At 44.3% G+C, this 19,526-nt stretch overlaps 1 protein-coding gene across 1 annotated transcript in view; it reads right to left on the bottom strand.

The window, feature by feature from the left end:
* VWC2 (von Willebrand factor C domain containing 2) overlaps nt 1-19,526 on the bottom strand; it is a gene marked incomplete at its 5' end in the record, with an annotated part of 151,342 nt that overhangs the window by 121,126 nt on the left and 10,690 nt on the right. Inside the window, one exon of the mRNA XM_012002126.1 lies at nt 3,577-3,706. Within this exon, the coding sequence (XP_011857516.1) occupies nt 3,577-3,706 (130 nt within the window). The remainder of the gene's footprint in view (nt 1-3,576; nt 3,707-19,526) is intronic.

Here is a 19,526-nt window from a genome sequence, read left to right on the forward strand (position 1 = left end):
TGGCATAAGTCATATCCTCCCCTGGATACTATATTCCACCTTTGAGAAACACAGCTAATTCTGACAAAGTCCTCATATTTCAATACCAATTTCTTACTTTTATCATTTTTCTTCTTTGGATCCATAAAGTAAGACAACATGTATACCTGCAGAATGGAGGTCTTCTGATCGCTAATGGGAGCCTAGTGCCTACTTGATGCAGACAAGCATGTCTAAAACTAAGGGGTTTGATCGGAATCGGTGCTGTGCACCTATCGCCAGAGAAAAGCTGAATTCTTGAAAGTCAAATAATACTCACTGTTTGTATCATTGTGGGGTAGGGGGAATTTAAAAACAAATAATGCCATGCAACATCCATTTTATCAAAAGAAAAACACTGGGAGATTGATCTGCACAAGTCAACAAAGTGAATATATTAAAGTACATGTGATTTGTGATCATTTATTTATATTCAAGACATTCTTGGTTTCCATCTTCTGCTCCTTTGATGCAAGTGACTTTGGCAGCTGGCAACTGAACTGTAATTTTCCTTCTGTCGGAGAAAGAGCTATTTAATGCTACAGGTCAAGACACGCCAGAGTGAGGAGTAAAGGCCAGTCTACGGAGATCAAGAGTTAAAACCTTCATATTTCATCCAAGATAAGTCTATTCAAGCTTTTAATTTCATATAAAGCATTCATTTCTGATGTCCCTTAATCTGTGATGCATCAAACATATAATCTTTTTACAAGAACATTGTTTATGCGGGGAGGCAGGATTGGACTACTGTAAATTATTCATTAATCTCAGTCAATTATTATAGAGCATTTGTTTTTCATAGAAGCTGTTTTCATTTTTCAAGCAGTTCTCTTTTACTAAGAATTTCAAACCCCGTTTTCCCTGTCAAGGTCAGAATACCCTATAACTAGAGACAGCTGAAAGCCAAGCTCTATCTAGTGAATAAAAGAAATGTAATTGTATGTGCGTGATTAGACACATTTAAATTTATTTCCAGTTAAACTCCCCAAAATAAGTTGTTGATGTTTTGATATAACTGGATCAAGCCTTATAATAGAAGTCTTTCTGTAATATAAATCTAGCTTTAAAAAACATATTCATCTCCCTTCTAAAAATCTCTAGTGGGCCACCACAAAATCTTGCCTTATTCCATCCCATACTGCCTCTCAAAATATAGAGGTAAAGGGTCAACATTTAGAAGTTTACCATCAGGACAACAACCATCTCACAAAACCATCAATGCAATATGAAAACAAACTGTGAATCTCTGAGTATATAATATTTATAAAGTGTTCACTTTTTCTATATTTTTTTACTCAAACATATAATTATATCTTACATGAAAAAACTGAACATGGAAATAAATTACATCTCTGTAAGTTTAACATATCTGCACACTTTTAAGTATTCATTCAAATAACTGTCCAGTGTAGTTCTCTGACTATATGCTCTAAGAAGGATAAATCCTAAGGGCAAAAGAAAAACTCTAAAAAAATCTTGAATGCTATTCAGTAGGTTTCACATTGGTGGTAGTCTCAATAGAGTTTGTGCTGTGTGTCTTATGGGAAAGAACAAATAAGTAAATATATTGACGGTGTTGGGTTATGTATATACAGAGATGGGGCAAGAGCGGACCAAAGATAGAGGGCCAAAAAAGAGACAAAGCAAATATGGCAACGTGTTAGGAATAGGTGTAGCTAAAGGTATACAATTCTTCACTGGACAGTTATTTCAACTTTTCTGTAGGTTTGAAATTTCTCTAAAAGCTGGAAAACAAACAATCCAGGGGTTGAAATCCTGTCTTCTTACCTATTGGTAACACCCAAGGTAGGATTCCCTGGCTATCTAATGCCAAGACTTAGTTTACAATCAAAATTTACAGGAAAAACATGGAACATCTTGGATAGTTAAGATGCCAAATATTTGAACAACACATATTTAAGCCACTCACTAAACCCCCTGACGCAGTGAGAGTTGTTGTCCAATACCCCTGAGATGCAGGGCACATGGCCTGAGCGCCAGCCCTCAGATCTCCCAGCAGACCAGAGGTGCTCACGCGGGCTCCTCAGTGCATGTGCTGAAAGCCACACCCTGAGACTCTGCCAGACTCTGCATCTGCCTCTCCTTCCTCAATCTGAGTCTTCTTCCCCCTTTATTAGTGTTAATTAGTGGAAATTAATACTAGCAGAGTAAACTGTATTGATTTCCCTCCATCTCACAGCTGGTGTCTCAACATCATTAAAAAAACACACACACACATACTCTCCATGTTCAAAGGCCCACTTGTTCCAAATGGAATCCTACCTCAGGATTTCTTCATAATTAACATGCACAAGAGACCAGCCAACCCCATATAAAGTACACTCTGTGACATCTTTGTTTTAACACTGTCCACTTGCCTTTGGAGGACTGGATGTACTATGCTACAATGATTATGACATTCCTAACACAGTCATCTTGTTCTTTCAGGGCTATCCTTCAACAGCAACATCATTCCCTCTTCCAATTATTTACCTCAAGAGTTTTACAATGTGTTGTAGTAAAATTTGGATATGCACAGGTACGTGGTCGAAGGTACCCATGGAACCTCACGGCCCACAGAATTTTGACTGTGATGAATTGGACTCTGGGAATTGTCTGAGTACCATGACCACCCCTGTGTCACCATCCTCTGACACATGCCTGCCACTTACCAAACCCACGCCACACAGCTATCAAGCCTCGGTCCAGCAACCCACTTGAATGGCCAACAGCATCACAAGTTAGCCCTGAGTGCTCTCAACCAGGGGTCCCCACAGCATGCCCAGGTGACATCCAGAAAGCCCAGTGGCTCCTGTCAGCAAGGTCACTCAGATCCTTGTAGACTCTGGCTGTGTCCCCTCCGTCCGCTGTTTCCCAAGCTCTGCTCAGCCTCTTGTCAAACTGCCCTCCAGCCATAACTCTCAGGCCCAGCCATCCTGGGAATGCACTCTCGTCAAAACCCATCTTAAAGTGTAATGCCCTCAGTACTTCAGGTACAGACTAATCATCGTTTGTCAGGATGAGGAAACATTCTCCCTTGACAAATTAGGATCAAGGACATCCTGCCACTTCATTTTCATGAAGCAGGCAAGGCTTCGGATCTACCAGGGGCTCTCACTGGGAATAGGAAGGGACTCTCTTCCTGCCTAATTTGCTTATGAAAAATATTCAATTATGTTCCAAGTTTAATTCACTTAGTAATGAAAAGTAAATGAGCCCAACCAGTGTGTTTAATTTGTCTTGGAAAGATAGAAATAGCTTTGTAAGAACAAACAAAGTTAAATTAAAATAAGTGACTCTCCTCAAAGGTGGAAATTGAATTTCTCCCCAAAGAACTTCTTAACATCCATAAAACATGGTGCCGATGCCAGTAAGAAAGAGAAGGCCTTACTACAGAACCACTGTGGCCGAAAGATTACACACGTGTTAATGCATGTGTATAGATACATAGGTTGAAACTCACATATCCATATGTGTGTCCCGTCTACCATGAAACAGCACATGGGTTGTGTGTCAGGGTGGAAGGTGCACCCCATCACCAACGGGCATCTCACATACCGTTTTTGCAGATGGGACAGCACTGATCAGGCTCGTACACAGGGTCCACACACTCCGTCTGGGGACACGCTGACACCGTGCACAGCACCTCACCGTTGGCTTCACAGCGACACCTCTCGCATGGAGACACCTGAAACACAAGTCCACAATCAGCGTCATGCCTGCTGTCATGTTTATCCTACAGGGTCATATATATATATATATATATTTTTTTTTGAAATGGAGTCTTGCTCTGTTGCCCAGGCTGGAGTGCAGTGGCACAATCTCAGCTCACTACAACCTCTGTCTCCCAAGTTCAGGCAATTCTCCTGCCTCAGCCTCCTGAGTAGCTGGGATTACGGGCACCCGCCCACCATGACTGGCTAATTTATGTATTTTTTATAGAGATGGGGTTTCACCATGTTGGCTAGGCTAGTCTCGAACTCCTGACCTCAGGTGATCTGCCCGCCTCGACCTCCCAAAGTGCTGGGATTACAGGACTGAGCCAGTGTGCCCAGCCCTATAGGGTCATACTTTTCTTCCCCTAAACTTTCTGCAAAGACACCTAAGTGTTTTAGGAATGTTTAAAAAATGATCCAGTCCAGTGGTTTTCAGAGTGTGGACACAGGCGCGCTGGGTGTTTAGTGAGTTGTCTTAGGTGCAAATGCACAGGACGGGCCATAGGGCTATGACGTTCCCTCTCCTGTCCAGCCAGAGCCACTGTTTAATTCGTGGTCTGCATATTGGGTTTCTCAATAAACTTTTTTTTTTTGAAGAAACGTTTTTCATCTCTTTAAAAATTAAACAAATAAAAACTTGCTGCTGAGTTGTTGCTCATCCCCTCACCGTGTAGGTGAATCCCTTGTCTATAACCCTGTCAAGTCACCACCCAGCCTCACATGGAACACTCCCAGTGTTTCCAGTTACGAAGACACTGGAATAGGAAAGGGGAAAGGAACGAAGGAGGAGAAACAGAGTGGCATCCAAGCAGGGCCGTGGGCCAGGGACTCTATGAATATTCCCTCACCGAACTTTTACAGCAGTGCTAAAATACACCTACTCAAATTACTGACCCTTTGTACTAACAAGAAACTGAGACTCACAGGCGTTAGACAACGTGCCATGGGCAGGTCTGTCTTGTGAGCACAAGATCCTCTTCCACTGAGGGCTCCTGACTGCGAGTCCATGGTGATTCCAATCTCCTCCATGTCATTCCGCCCATTATCCAGCATCATGATGCTCTGTTAGAAACCAAGCTTCCATTTGCCTCTCTGTACTTTCCAGCCATGGGCTCAAACTCTGCCTTCTGGAGCCATCCAAATCAAGCATACCAGCCATTCCCAGGAAAGCTGTACGTGGCTAATGGAACCCTCCACGGTCACCCACACAGGGCATGGTGATTTATCTCCTGGTTACCACCAATGGAGTGATTTTTGATCCGTGTTGACCCAGGGCAAAGTGGGAACAGCATATGCAGACCCAGCCATCAGAAGCAAAACAGGAAAGTGGGGATACCCACTAGAAAGACTATGGAAATGGGGGACATGAAAATGGGTCGTATCAAGCTGAGTTCCTGCTTTCCCAGGGGCAGGGAGACCCCAGTTGAGTTGTGTGCCCCATGTCCATGGTACAAACACCACTTCTAAGGTATAGAACATGAGCAACCCTCACAGATGCCCCCTTTGTCTATACAACGCAAACGCTAAAAACTGAAATCTCCACTGAGTGGACTGGCTATTATGAGAAGCAAAAGCTCAATCTGAGTTTGACCATGTCTCTTTCTGAGGCACTAGACCACAGTCAGCCTGCCTGGGAGTGAGGGCTGAGTGTGTGTGGTTGTGTACTTGGCCAAGAAAAATTTTAAAAGAAAGGAAACTTTGAAAAACTTCAGAGTAGCCTGAGACAAAACGCTGACCTGGTTTGCAATGTAGCCTTAGAAGTTAAAATCAATCTTGAAGTAATATAAAGGCCTGTTTTTGAGATGAGTTATTTTTGTTATTGTTGCTGTTGGCACAATTAGGTTTTTTTTTTTTTTTTTTTTTTTTTTCCTACGATAACCAGTGTTGTTCTTTGCTGTTGCTGTCATCGCCGTGGGTCTCATTTCCTTCTATCTCCTACCAATTGCCCCATTCAGTATGTAGCATTTTTGTCTCAAGGGGGATATATACATAGCAAGCAGAATGAGAACAGGATTCTGAGTTTTAAAAGCCAAGACCTTCAGTTGCAAGAGACATGGTTTATTGCATGTCAGAACCCTTTGGCCAGAAGGACTCAGAGCATAAGCCCTCAAGCCCAGGTGGTGTGGATTATGTGATGGAGAGCCAGAACACCCTGCCCCAGAGGAGGGGAGCACCATCCCCTGTAGAGATCAGGATAGTCAGCAAGGAGCAAGAGGGTCAGATAGCGAGGTCTGTCCTCACGAAGCAGCACAACGTGGCATCCACTCCTCACCTAGGCATACACCAGGGAGGGAGTAAAAAGCATCATTTCCATTTGGGGATTTAAAAGAAGGCCAGAGCATGCCCTATGTCATATCCCCAGAGAGGGCCCTAGAATACAGCAGGACCAAAGATAAATGTCCAACTGCAACGTCAAAAAGGCTCCAGGTCCTTAGGCAGCAGGCCCTGAATCAGCCTCGTCCAGCAGCTTTCTGCATGAAGGCGCACACCTTGGCAAATGGGGCAGAGATCACTGGCCTGGAAACAAAACACTTCTTACTGCCACTGGAGCTGAAATTTCACTGAATCCATGCCACAGAATACTGCCCAAAGGCATGCACACAGGCCGGCATGCTATTTTCTCAAAGGTTTTGTAGCTTTGTAAAACATTTGATTGTCAGTTATATTGTCATTAAATATTTAGAAATCCTGATTCAACTTCAGTCATGTGCCCCATAACTGGGTCAAAAAGGGACTACGTATATGACGTGGTCCCATAGATTACAATGCCACATTTTTACGTATCTTTTCTATGTTTAGATACAAAAATACCGTGTGTTATAACTGCCTACAGTTTTCAGGACAGTAATATGCTGTACAGGTTTGCAGCTTGGGAGCAATAGGCTATACCATATAACCTAGCTGTGTAATAGGCTATACCATATAACCTAGGTGTGTAATAAATAGGCTATACCATCTAGGTTTGTGTAAGCCCACTTTATGGTGTTCACATAATGATAAAATCACCTAAGGATGCATTTCTTAGAATGCTTCCCTGTCATTTAGTGATGCATGATTGTGTCTGGAGATTTGTTTACTTCTAAAAAGTGGGAGTTGGTGCTTAGAACTAGGATCGCCAATCAGGCCTCCCCTCCTAGCGCCTACATCTGCCTTCACCAGCACCCATGCTGAGCTCCTATGCTCTTCCATCCCGGTTTGGGCCTGTCTCAATTCCCAGAGGAAGTGAGGCTGGTGACAGCAAGTGGCAAAGCTGTGTCAGTCCCTCAAATGCCAGCCAGGTGCCCTGCTAGTCCTGCCTGGGCAAAAGCCCTCGAGCTAGTCACAGGTCCTGGATACTTAGAAGTCAGAGTTTCTCATCTGATAAGCAGGTTCCAGAACCCCTACCCGGGATCCAGGTCACATAAAAGAACCCTGCCTTCTCCTGGTTTATGTTCCTATCTCCTGCAGGCAGGCGTCCTAGGCCTGAGGCAGCCACAATCCCAACCTATGAACCCACCTTCCAGTAAAACCTTCTTGCCTCACGGTCTCAGAACACCTGCTGGCCACTGGGCCACTTGCCAGTGTTGGGCCCTGATCACTGATCAGACTTCACCCAACACTGCGGGTGTGCCCAGAGTCAACAGATGAAAATAATGCCCCGTCCTTTTCAGCCATGCCAACCCCCTGAGCCCACCCCGCCAAGCTCCTCGCTTGGTGAAGCAGTGGCCTATGCCCCTTCAATGCTGTCCTGTCTCCCTGGCTCACATTTGATAAGCTCCTACCTGTCACGGATTCAGCTCAAACGTGATCTCCTCTGCGGAGCCATCTTTGATACCAACATGGATGAAACTGGGCACTTTCCCTCCATTGAGACATCACTTGAGATCAAACCTAGGCCTTGCATAGCCCTCAAGTAGGGAAGGGAATGTTGTTAAAATAGCAAAACAAAACAAACACAAAACCCAGTGCCCACGTGAACTCAGCAGCCAGCTGAGGAAGATGCAGCCTCACCACATCGGGGGGAAAAGCCACCACTGAACTCCACGCCTCAAGTCCTCCAGGGACATCTGACAGAGACCCAGCTGGATTCAGGCCAGCTCTTCCCATGGCTCCAGTCCCTACACTGCCTAAGGACCCCTCATTCCAACACAGGGCTCTGTTTGGTGCCCCAGGATGACCACTGTACACTCATAAAAGCAGCTTCCTGCTCAGAGTCCTCCGGGACAATGTGCCAGTGCCTCCCACCTCCTGAGACACAGGGAGGCTGCCAAGGAGCAGATGGAAGCTGCAGCCGTGGCTCCAGCCATGGGTTCCAGCTTTGACATGAGGCTTTAATCCCCAGTCATCAGGGCCAATCTGGCATTCTGGGTTACAGTGGCCCTCTTTTAGGCTCATTTTACCAACCCATGGCTGGATCCCCACTGGCGTGGTCAGCAGGCCCAGGAAGCTGACCCAAATGTCTAGGAGTGAGATCAAAGATTTGCCTGTCCCTTGACCTGGTCAGACACCAAGCTGCTGCTCTGACTCTAAGCACCCACCAAGCTGATGGTTGCCCACCTGCCAACTCAAGCACCACGGACCTTTTGCCAGGCTGTGCTCTTTGTTCCACATGGAAACTAAAGGTAAGATGCCCAGCACATCACTTACAATGCAACCAGCAGCTGGAACTTCCACACACATTTTTTTCTAATCAGATGAAACAAACCTTTCTCCTCTTCTAAAGTTATCATTTCCCCAGAAGAAACTTAACTAGGGATAACTTAAGTTTAAAGCACTAGTACTTCTTATTAGCAAATCGCCACCTACATTTTATATACAATACCTTACGGCAGAAATATCATTCTTCACAATCTCCCAGTTATAATTCCAAGTTTTGCATAGATAGAATTTAGATGCATAGCCTGGAGAAACAGCTGGGAATTGAGAAAAGAATTCATTCTCAAGGCCCTTACTGTGTGCCAGGAGTAGTGAAAAAAACTTGTGGGATCCAAAGAACATGGCTTCTTGGAATTGGGAGTGAGAATGAAGACATTCTCGATGTGTTCATTGATTCATTCCAGTCCTGAGGCCAGAGAGATGAATGCTACTTATACCATTTTTCAGGAAGATGAGAAAACAGATAATAGTAGGGGGTGGTAAGGAAAATTAGCAAAGATATGCACATTGCACCTGACCCCCACAAACAGGGTCTCTAAGCTGATGCACTAATCATTCTCACTCATCCACATTGCTTTCACAGTTACCACAGCGCCACTGTCTGTAAGACAGCAGTTAAACAGGATCTGAGAGATACACCCTCAAACCTGATGCAAAACAATGAAGAATAGATACGTTTGGGAATATTTTTTCAACTATGACTAGCAGAGACTAGTCATAACTACATGCATAGCAGAGGCTTTGTAAAGATATTAACTTGATGGCAAAGTAAAATTATTCATAATTAGTTAGACCTTTATAATGTTCAATAATTATAGATATGTCTATATCATATGTACATAGGCAACAAGGACTGCAAAATAAATATTGAATCTATTTCTAAATAATTAAGTAGGAGTAGGTAATAGAGTTTACACATGAAACAATTCTTAAATGAAAAATGAGGCCTATAAAACTGGATACTGCTTAAATCAAGTGACATACATAAACTAAAGCTCTATATAATGGTAAGTGGTACAGAGTTGGGATTAGCACTCCTATATGAGTAGCATTTAAGGAGCTTCATATTGCATTGCATATATTTTACGTTAGCAAACTGAAGTCCAATTAGGCATCTATCTGTAAGAAGCTTTGCCTTGTTTAATTTCATAACTGTGATTATAATCATTATAACCACGAGAAGGACCAGACTTTGAAATGTTACAGAAAGCAGCTTGATTTTAATGTCTCAAATGTCTTTCCACTATGGAAGGTAGGAAGTATTTTTCAGACACTACCTCCTACTCCATCCTGTCTGCAACAGCAGCAACCCTCACCATCTACCGGGATGCCTACCTACCTGGGAATGCCAGCATATTTTTCGCAAATCCAGCTTAAACACATCTTTCTGTGAGAAGTCAGAGATGCCTATGTTCACAATGTCACCTGAATAAGGACCACCATGACATGTCTAATCTGGAGCTTCTGATTGTGAGCTGCTGGAGTAGGTGCCAGGAAATCCCACTACTGCAAAGTGCACTGGCTTTCGGTAGCTAGAGAGTAATTCCAGGCTGAATGCACATGCCCACTCATGAGCAGACAAATGGGAGGCATGAAAACCCCAGAACAATTTTCCAAGTAATTGTAATGGTTTCATAGATGGAGTTAATTTAAATATAGAGAAGAAAGAGAAGTATTGAGCTAATAAACTTCAGCATAGACCTTTCTCAACTACTATTCAGCATAAAGTAAATTCTTCTTCCCATTTTGCTATTTCTTCCATTAGTAGAGATATTGCACTGATATTTTCTAACTCTCAGATTACTGGATTCTGCAATGATACAAAATAATACTAACATGAAACCAGTGAAACACTGAAATATTGTCTGCCCCCTTCCTTCCTATCTGCCTCTCTCAATCCTTCCCTTCCTTGAAATTCTTTAAGTCTCTGGACCCCCTGGAGCCTGCCAGGCCTTTTGGACACAGATGATCTATCACTGAGGTTCTTAACCCCCATGTATGCAGAAAGTGTGGCCACCTAGACTAGGTGCAACTCAAGGGCCAGAGCCATCTGTCAGTCATATCTATGATGGCTACAGTAACTGGGCCAGTGCAAAATGTTGAACAAGCTCAAGAAATATTGACTGAGTCAAGAAAGAAATGGTTGGAAAGACACAAGATCTAACAGGAACTTACACAACATATTATGAAAACAAAAACAGTGTCTACAACTTTGCTACAGGGACAATTGCTCAACACTTCACAAAGAGCTGCTCAAGGATTAGGCATCCAACCCTTAAGAATGGGGAATAAAGTTAAACCTTTCTTTTGAGATGGATCATGATTTGAATTACACATGTAATCCACAAAGGGAATAGAAGGCATGGATACTAAAGCAGTGACTTTAAAGAAGGGGCCGCTAGTGTATGAGGGCTGTGTGGAAAGTGAGTAAATGCAAAATCTGAGATCAGAAAGCGAACTTCAAGGTCCTGATTCCAGTTCTGAACCTAGGGCACATACAGCTGCACACCACACTCCACCTATTCCAGACGTCTAACTCTCTGCTCTACTCCCTCTGTTGATGTCTTCTTTAAACAGCTAAAAATGTGCAATGAATAATTGATAATTCATACTTACACATTTGACAAAAATTTTCAAATTCAAATATGAAAGATACACATCCATCTTGCTGATTAGAGATTACATATACATGGGACCTGGGGCAACAATACTAAGAAGAGGCCCCACAAATCGCATCAACGACCCAGCCATCCTACTCTTGATCAATTGCATAGGCTTACTACATTATCTCTCCTTGTGTTCTCAAGGAGAGATATAAAGAAATACACAAGTCACTCACCTCAAATGTTCAGTCTGCTTAGGGAGATGAGGTATAAATATATGGAAGAGAAACTAACAAAATGGCTGAAAATGTTGGGTACTAACTGAGCTATGTGCATACTGAGAGTTTTAAAGACAGTGCTGTCACTTCTGGTTGGAATTTTCACACAAAGAACTTGGTATATGGTAAGTCAGGTAGGAAGGACTGGGACAGGTAGAAAAGAGAAGAGGACCACGTAGACAAGATGATGAGGATGAAGACGTGTCCAAAGGATGCTGCACATTCTAGACTGGCCGAACTGAACTACAATGAAGAAGTGCAACAGTGGATCAGATTGGGCAGGTGGAGAGGGAAGGCATTAGGAATATAGCCTGTATACCCTGGGGAATATGGAATGAAGTGATGAATATCCTGTGCTCTGGGTCTTTGTACCATAAGACAAGACCAACTTGGATCTACAATAACCAACAATGACCTCTTCAAACTACATGCAATATTTCTTTCTCAAGCTTCTGCGTCCAGCACCAATACATACCTGCCTGCTGAGCTCACACCCCGTTTATTACAAGGGCCAAAGACAGTGCAGCTAACAGGCATGGATGCAAATTCCAATGTATTTATTGGTGTAAGCTTGGGTAAGCACTTAACATTGCTGTGTCTCAGTGTCCTCAATTGTGAAGGCTCTATTAAGTGGCAAAAGAAGAAAATCTGAATGGTCAATTAATGTATAAAAGAACATTCCATCTCATTAAAAATCAGAAAAAATGCAAACCAAATGATAGTATTTCATGCACATTCGAGTTGCATAAAAAGAAAGTCTGATAACATCAGGTCTTGGCCAAGAGAAGGGGAACCAGAGTTCTTACATTTGCTAGCATGCAAATGGGCAAAAGGGCTTTGGTTTGGGATATATAAGAGGTTAGAATGAGAGGGTCGGGAGTGAGAGAAATTCTTGCTTCTTTTCCAGTCTTTAGTTATGTCTCTCTGGGAGGAGGCATTCAAAGAAACTCTACAGCCACTCTGCTCAGCCCCTCTGATTAGCTCTCTGGTGTTGGCTAGTTCACAGGATGAGCGCATTTGTGCCCTCCTTTCAGAAACCTTGCAGGTACCCCTACAGGTGGACTCTGAGTTGCTCAGACTGCTGAGGTTCAGAAATGCCCCTGGTCTACTCTGGTCCATCTAGCTGCACTTCCCAGTCCAGGATGCTGATCTTGGTCTCTGTGTCCCTTCTAAGTTGGTTGTTAACTAAAATGCATGCCATTTATGTGCTATCTATCAAAGACCTAAAGCCCTAACAGTTTGCAATAGAAAAAAGTTAGAAACAATCGACCATTAAGAGAGTGGCTAAACACATTGTGGTGTTAATCAGATGGAATAATAGACAGCAGTTATAAATTAATGAACAAATATGCCTGTGACAATACAGATAAATCTCAAAAACATAAATAGGAAAAAAAAGTTGCAAAAGAATATATGTGGTATAATGTTGCTTCTATCAATGTCAGTCTTTGAAAACACATGTACAAACAGGTGTTGCTTACAGATACAGGCTCATGAATAAAATAAGAAAATCAGTACAGGAATGTATATAGCAACTTCACTGCACCAGCTACTTCTGCAGGGAAAGGAAGGGGGGCAGGATGGGATGAATGAGAGGGCAGTTTTGTTTCTATCTGTACACTTCAATTTCATTTAAAAAAGGAGGGTTAGAAACAAATGTGACAAAAAAGTGGCATCCAGTGATGCCTCGACAGAGTCTGCATATTATTTAGGCACATTTGATACATTCTAAACATACATTTTTAAAAATCTCAGATGTGAATTTGTTCCACATCAAAGGTCATTTATGAAGTACCTAAAAAATGCCAGGAAATATTCCAAATCCCACCGATCACCTCTAACCAGCAGCCATCTGATGGAGGATTTTAGTGGCGCTTTCCCGGGCTGCAGCTCTTCCATAAGAAAGCAAAGACAGAGAGTGGAATCATTAGCACAATTTAAAGTTCTGTCAGGGCCTCTGGGAGCAGCTGCCAGGAATCTTAATTGTAAAGGAATAAGCACGAGGGTTCTCCCAGATCTAGAGACGCAGGTAGGCCACGAGACGTGGGAAACTCGGTCCTGGGCCTCACTTCTTAGCCTGCCCTGTAGCCTCAGACGAGCCCCTGGCCCAACATCGTAGTACCAAGATGAGACACACAGGAGGAATCCCATGTTCCCTTCTCCCACTGAAACCCCATGAGGCTTCCCCAGGGAGGAGGTTGTGCAGTGGCTCCAACATCTGGCCTCCTCCAGCCAAGCCCGAGGAAAAATACAAAGCTGGACGCAGTGCAGATGGGGAGACCTCTGGCCGCCAGGACAGGAGGCTTCCAGAGCAAGGGTAGGAAGGGTGGCCAAGGAAACAGAAGGAATGACAGCATACATGGCAACAGTACAGCGATTCTCAGGAAGAGAAGCAGCTCTAGAACTGGACTGCCCCATCTCCAGCCAGTCCCTTTTCCTTCCTGAGTTTCCATGTCCTCATGTTAAAAAGGGGAAGGAGGAAGTTACCTGTTGAACCTACTGGGGTACCAATCCTCACAGTCACTGCCTGGCCACAGGAGTGTAAAATCAAAGGTGTCTAGTGCAGTGTAAATGTGCACGGCGTGAGAGGACAATCAAGCCCAATTCTGCCCTTGATTAACTGTGGGACCTGGAGCAAGTTATCTGAAAGTTGTGCCTCAGTCTTTTTATCTGTAAAATGAGGATGGTTAAATTACTGTTGGCAAAGTGCTTAGAGCGGTGAGTGGCTCATGATGGACACTCCACAAGGATGAATTTCAGTCGTCCACTGGTATCCACGGGGGACTGATTCCGGGAAACTACTCGGATACTAAAATTCAAGGATGCTCAGGTCCCTTCCAGGTGGCTCTGCATATGTGGCATCTGTGGATGTGGAGGGCCAAATGTGCTAGTAGTCATGGCAGAGAGAAGGACAGTGTTTTGAAGTGACACCTGTATATTTCTTTCTCACCAGTGTTTCCCTTTGGCCCTTCCACCATTGCATCTTCACAAAGAGGCTAAGCCTTGGTTTTCTAGAGAGTAGACACAAGTAAGCAGAACAAGTAACTACACAACTGCTGTGCTTTTAAGAATGATGAGGGCTAGGCTTTCCAGGAAGACAGTGGTCGTTATCAGTACTTCTTGAGCTCGAGTTTTACAGACCGAGTGCCAAGGTCCAGAGGTTCAATCATAGAGTGGGAAGAATGAAAGAATATATAACAAAGGAAGGAGAAGCATCTTCTCATCCAGAAGGACCCGAGGGAGGAGGATGGAATGAGGGCGAAGCCAGAAGGTCAGATGCCACCACCCTGGCTTGAATCAGCCTGCAGCTGGTGGAGGGGGCACTGAGAAAAATGGCCCTAGGTTTGGGACATAACTCCTGAAAAGCTGAGTAACTTCCCAGAAGTGATCAGATTCCTGACTGCCCAAAAGGCTGGGATATCCCAAAAGGCACAGAAACTTTAGTTTCATAAGAACAACTGTTTTCAGCCATCAGCAAATATTGGGAGCCATGAAAGGAAAAGCAATGTTCTAAACTAAGAGGACCTCCCTGTCTCCACATACCACTTTTGTTGTATTCATTTTGACCCTGTTACATGATTATTTGGATGACCTCAGATTAAGAAGTTAGTGAAAGGCACAAACGACAAAGCAGTCTCTCCGTGTAGCCCAGGACAAGCAGCCTCCCAAAATCATTGTCACAGTTCTGTCACCAGATGGCGAAAGTGCCTTTTCTAGCTGCCCAATTTATGAAAACCTGTTTCCAGCTCACACCCTTCCGGCGCATGTACAGGCAAGTCACAAAGTCCCTTCCATTTATATAATGAAGTCTTACTAGCTTCTGATAACCCGGAACTGTGTGATTTCAGAGCTGGAGGAAAATGCTGAAAATGCTGAAGTGATTCCTTTCAACTTTGCTTTTTATAGAGTGAAAACACACCCACAGGTCTGGTGACTTTTAGAGGCAGGTCGCTGCCTGAACTCAAGTCTGGTCATACCACAGGGCCACTGATAGAAAATCTTCATTAATAAGTACTCAGAATCCACAGGCATCCTGGAGTGGCTCTGCCTGCACCTGTCAACCCTCCTCAAGACCTGTAAGAAACCTGGAAAATGAGGTCTTCCTTTCAGCAGTCACCTGGAACTAAACCTCTCCCCCATCCTTCTTCAGGTTTCTTCCCTGAAACTGTCTTATTAAACTAGCACAGGACATGGCCAAATTCTCCTTCCAAACTTGATAAGCAGAAGGGTCCTTGCCACCTGGGGACACTGGCCCTGCAGCCTGAGTCCCCTACCCCCTGAGGGCTGGCAGGTGCCCTGCCGCGTGATGTCCCTTCATCAATCCAGGCAGGCATAGAAAGGCTCCCCACCTAGCTTCCTTGCCCCTCTCTACTTTCTCCCTCAAAAAGACAGCTAATTCTAATGTGAAGTGATGTTGATTCACAAACTACCTTCCAGCCTCCAACACAAGGATTATAGCAACAGAAACTAAGGACAGAGAGATGCTGCTGCCTGTGCCATTCAGAAAAGAATTTTCTTCTGTTCTCTTTTGTCTTTCCACTCTCTGTCAGAGAACAGATTTGCACACAAAGGGATTTAATTAAGAACTGTCCCCCAGAGGCTGTCAGTTTCGGAGTGTCAGTAAGAAGACAACTCCACGTACCGCACAATAGATTAAGAATACAGCAGCCTGACAATCTGAGGCATTACAGCTTTCTTCTCCAGCACCACAGACAACTTTTCCTTCTTTATGGTTTAAGCTTCAGGCAAGACCCTTGTCTACTAACATCTTTTAAATTCTCTCCTGAATAATGCCTTCATATTAATACAGATCAACAGGAACTTGCTAGGTCAATTATGAGGGGAAAAACCAGTGGCAGTGTTTATAGTACATATTTATGTGGTTGCAAACAGCAGAAGAGCTAGGAGGAGAATGAGGAAGACCTTCTTTGCTGATGGTTCAGACCTGATGGGCAGTCTGGAATCTGCCAGCCTGCCTACCAGATACACAGTCAGAAAGGATGCAGCCAAACCTGCTGGCCACCTGCCCCCCGTGGCCGTAGGGTCACCCGGAGCACCAGGGCCAGTGCAGGGAGCGGCCTCTCACTTCCCAGCTGGGAAGCATGGGTGATGCTGAAATCTTTGTAGAATTATTTCGTAGATAATTTGCTCATTTATAGATTCCTAAATTAAGCCTATAAGAGAAGGAAAGTAATGTCAGCTGCATCTGACCACCTGCTTGGGGAGAGAAGAAGGTTCTCTGACAAATTTTGAAAGAGATTCTCTTCCTTAAAAACATTGGAAGATCAAAACCCTTTTGTTTTAGAATTAAAGAATTAAAGCTAAGTAATCCTTGGGAGAAAAAAAAAACCAGAGAGCTTAATTTTCACTTAATACATAAATGACTAAAATAATGTTTTCCTAAGAATAGACTTTTAAAACATGAGTGTGACATGGGGATTAGTTCTCTCAGGGATGACAAATTCAAATTACTTCAGGGACCACTTAAGTAAGAAAATGAGGCAGTGAACTAGGTGTGTAATAGGGAGTGGTGGGGACTGTGGCCAATGGGGGGAAATGTTAATGCAATGGAACTACTATGCCTACTTCATACACACACTGACACACACAGTCACATATACACACACACGCACCCACACACTCTCACACACTACACCCACATTCAGGTACACACTCACACACCCACACTCGCACACCCACACTCACACATACACCCACTCATTCTCATACACACATATGCACTCTCATACACTCATTCACACCCACACCTACACTCTCTCATACACCCACTCACACACGCACTCACACATACTCCCACTCACACACGCACCCACACATGCTAACACACACACAGACACACTCTCATACATGCACCCACATCTCTCACACACACGCACACACATGCACCCACACTCATATTCTCACCCACATATGCCCATACTCATGCAACCCACACACACATACACACACACTCCACACACACCCTCTCACACACCCACCCCTCACACACCCCCACACACATGCTCACACACATGCTCACACTCTCATATCCACATATCCACTCTCTCACACACACCCCCACGCATAGTCACACACTCTCACATACCCAGTCACACAAAAACACCCTCTCTCACACACTCACCGCCCACACCAACACACACCCACATATCCACACACCCCCACACCCACACACCCTCTCTCACACACACACCTCACACCCCCACACTCACAGACTCTCATACCCACACATCCACACTCACACACACCCACACACCCACTCACACACCCACCACTCATGAGAGTGTGGGTGTGTGGGTGTGGGGGTGTCACACACCCCCAAACTCATACACACTCACTCTCTCACACTTACACACTCATACTGTCTCACACACACCCACACTCACACATATCCACACTGTCACACACCCACACTCACCCACTCTCTCTCACACACACACACATACAGAGGCCGGGAGAAAACAGAACTACACTGCTCCCATGTGGCATTCTTTTATTTGAGACGGCGATGACAATGCCCACTATAAGCAGGAAGTGAAGATGACCAAAGGCACCCATCAGTCTGCCTTTGCCCAAAGCTGGCCTGGCTCCAGCAGTAGCACTCGCACCCACAATTGTAAAGTGACCCGAATGGATGCCCGTCTGGACGCAGTCTGAAGTCATGGTTTGCTTGTCTTGTTAAAGTTCCTTCAGCGTATCAGCTGCCAATTACCCAGAAAGTGCTGGGCCACAGCCCGAGCCAGGAGTGGACAGGCACTGTGGGCTCCCATTACTGGCTCTGAATCTCTTCTTGAAGCTAAGCCTATTCAAAGGTAGGCTGAAATTAGAACAGGACACCCACTGCGGATTCTCCATTTAATGAAGTCCCTTTCCATGGAGTTTTAAGCTCTGGTGGAGAAGGCACAGCAGTGCTCACTCACGCAGAAAGGGACTCTTTGCACTCAGTCATACAGTGCAATGGTCCCTGAGATCTGACCATTAAATTATATCTGTCATCCCTTGCTGTTACCTAGAAGCAAGATGAGCTGATTTTCTTGGCTTCCTGGAGGGCACTGGGAGCCCAGACATGAACTCTGTTACCAGTGGGAGGTTACCCTGAGCTGGGAGGCTGACATTAGAGCACAGTGTACCCCTCAGCTGCCTGTCTCTCTCCTGATTCTCCTGCCCAGGCCACAGCAGCAGCCTTGTCAAAAGCCATATTCTTTTTCAACCTACCCACTCCTGACATTTGTGTGTGTGACGCAGCAAAAGCACAGTGAGTGGAGGCAAAGGCGCTCGGGGCAGTTCTGCCCCACATGAGAAAGGAAGGTGAGCATCTGGCCACCTGCTGGCTCCCTGCACATCCCAGGCTCCTCACAGGTGGAGCTTGTGTCCCTCCATGTCCCTAGAGCGTAGCTGTCAACAGTGCCACAGTGTTACCAGGCAGGGAGGTTTAGCTCCTGGCATATCAAGAGGAATTAATAAGAATAGTGACTCATTTGAAATTAATTCTATTATATTTCATTTATTTCAAGCTTTCTAAAACAAAAATGCTGAGCTCTCTTTTTTAAAAGCACACAGAATTTGAAAGTAAAATATAAATAAAAATTGTTTTTAAAGCTAGATACAAGGAAAGCAAAGATACATACAGAAGGGCCAATCTGTTTGGTATGGTTGAAGGTACTATTTATTTCTGATTGGCCTATTGCCCCAAGGGTATAGAGAGCAGTAGGAAAGGAATCTGATTTCCAGGCATTCTGACCTTCATTACAGGAAGGGCAGGAAAAATTGCCCATGGCTGAGTAGAACTTGGTGGTGGGCAATTCTGACCAGCTGGGGGTGCCTTTGAAATGTTCACCTACTTGATGATTTGGCCTAAGGCTGAGCTGGCTCCCAGCACCTGTTTTCTAAGAATATTTAAACTAAAGAGCTTCTGCACAGTAAAAGAATCTATCCACAGAGTAAACAGACAGTCTACAGAATGGGAGAAAATATTTGCAAACTATGCATCCAACAAAGGTCCACCATCTATAAGGAATTTAAACAAATCAGCAAGCAAATAGCTAATAGCTCCATTAAAAAGTGGGCAAGAGACATGAACAGACACTTCTCAAAATTAGACAAACAAGCAGCCAACAAGCATATGATAACATGCTCAACATCACTGATCATCAGACAAACGCAAATCATAATCACAATGAGATACTATCTCACACCAGTTGGAATGGCCATTATTCAAAGGTCACAAAATAACGGATGCTTGTGAGGCTGCAGGGAAA

Source organism: Mandrillus leucophaeus, unplaced genomic scaffold, assembly GCF_000951045.1.
Source record: "Mandrillus leucophaeus isolate KB7577 unplaced genomic scaffold, Mleu.le_1.0 Scaffold678, whole genome shotgun sequence".
In the NCBI taxonomy this organism is placed as follows: domain Eukaryota; kingdom Metazoa; phylum Chordata; class Mammalia; order Primates; family Cercopithecidae; genus Mandrillus; species Mandrillus leucophaeus.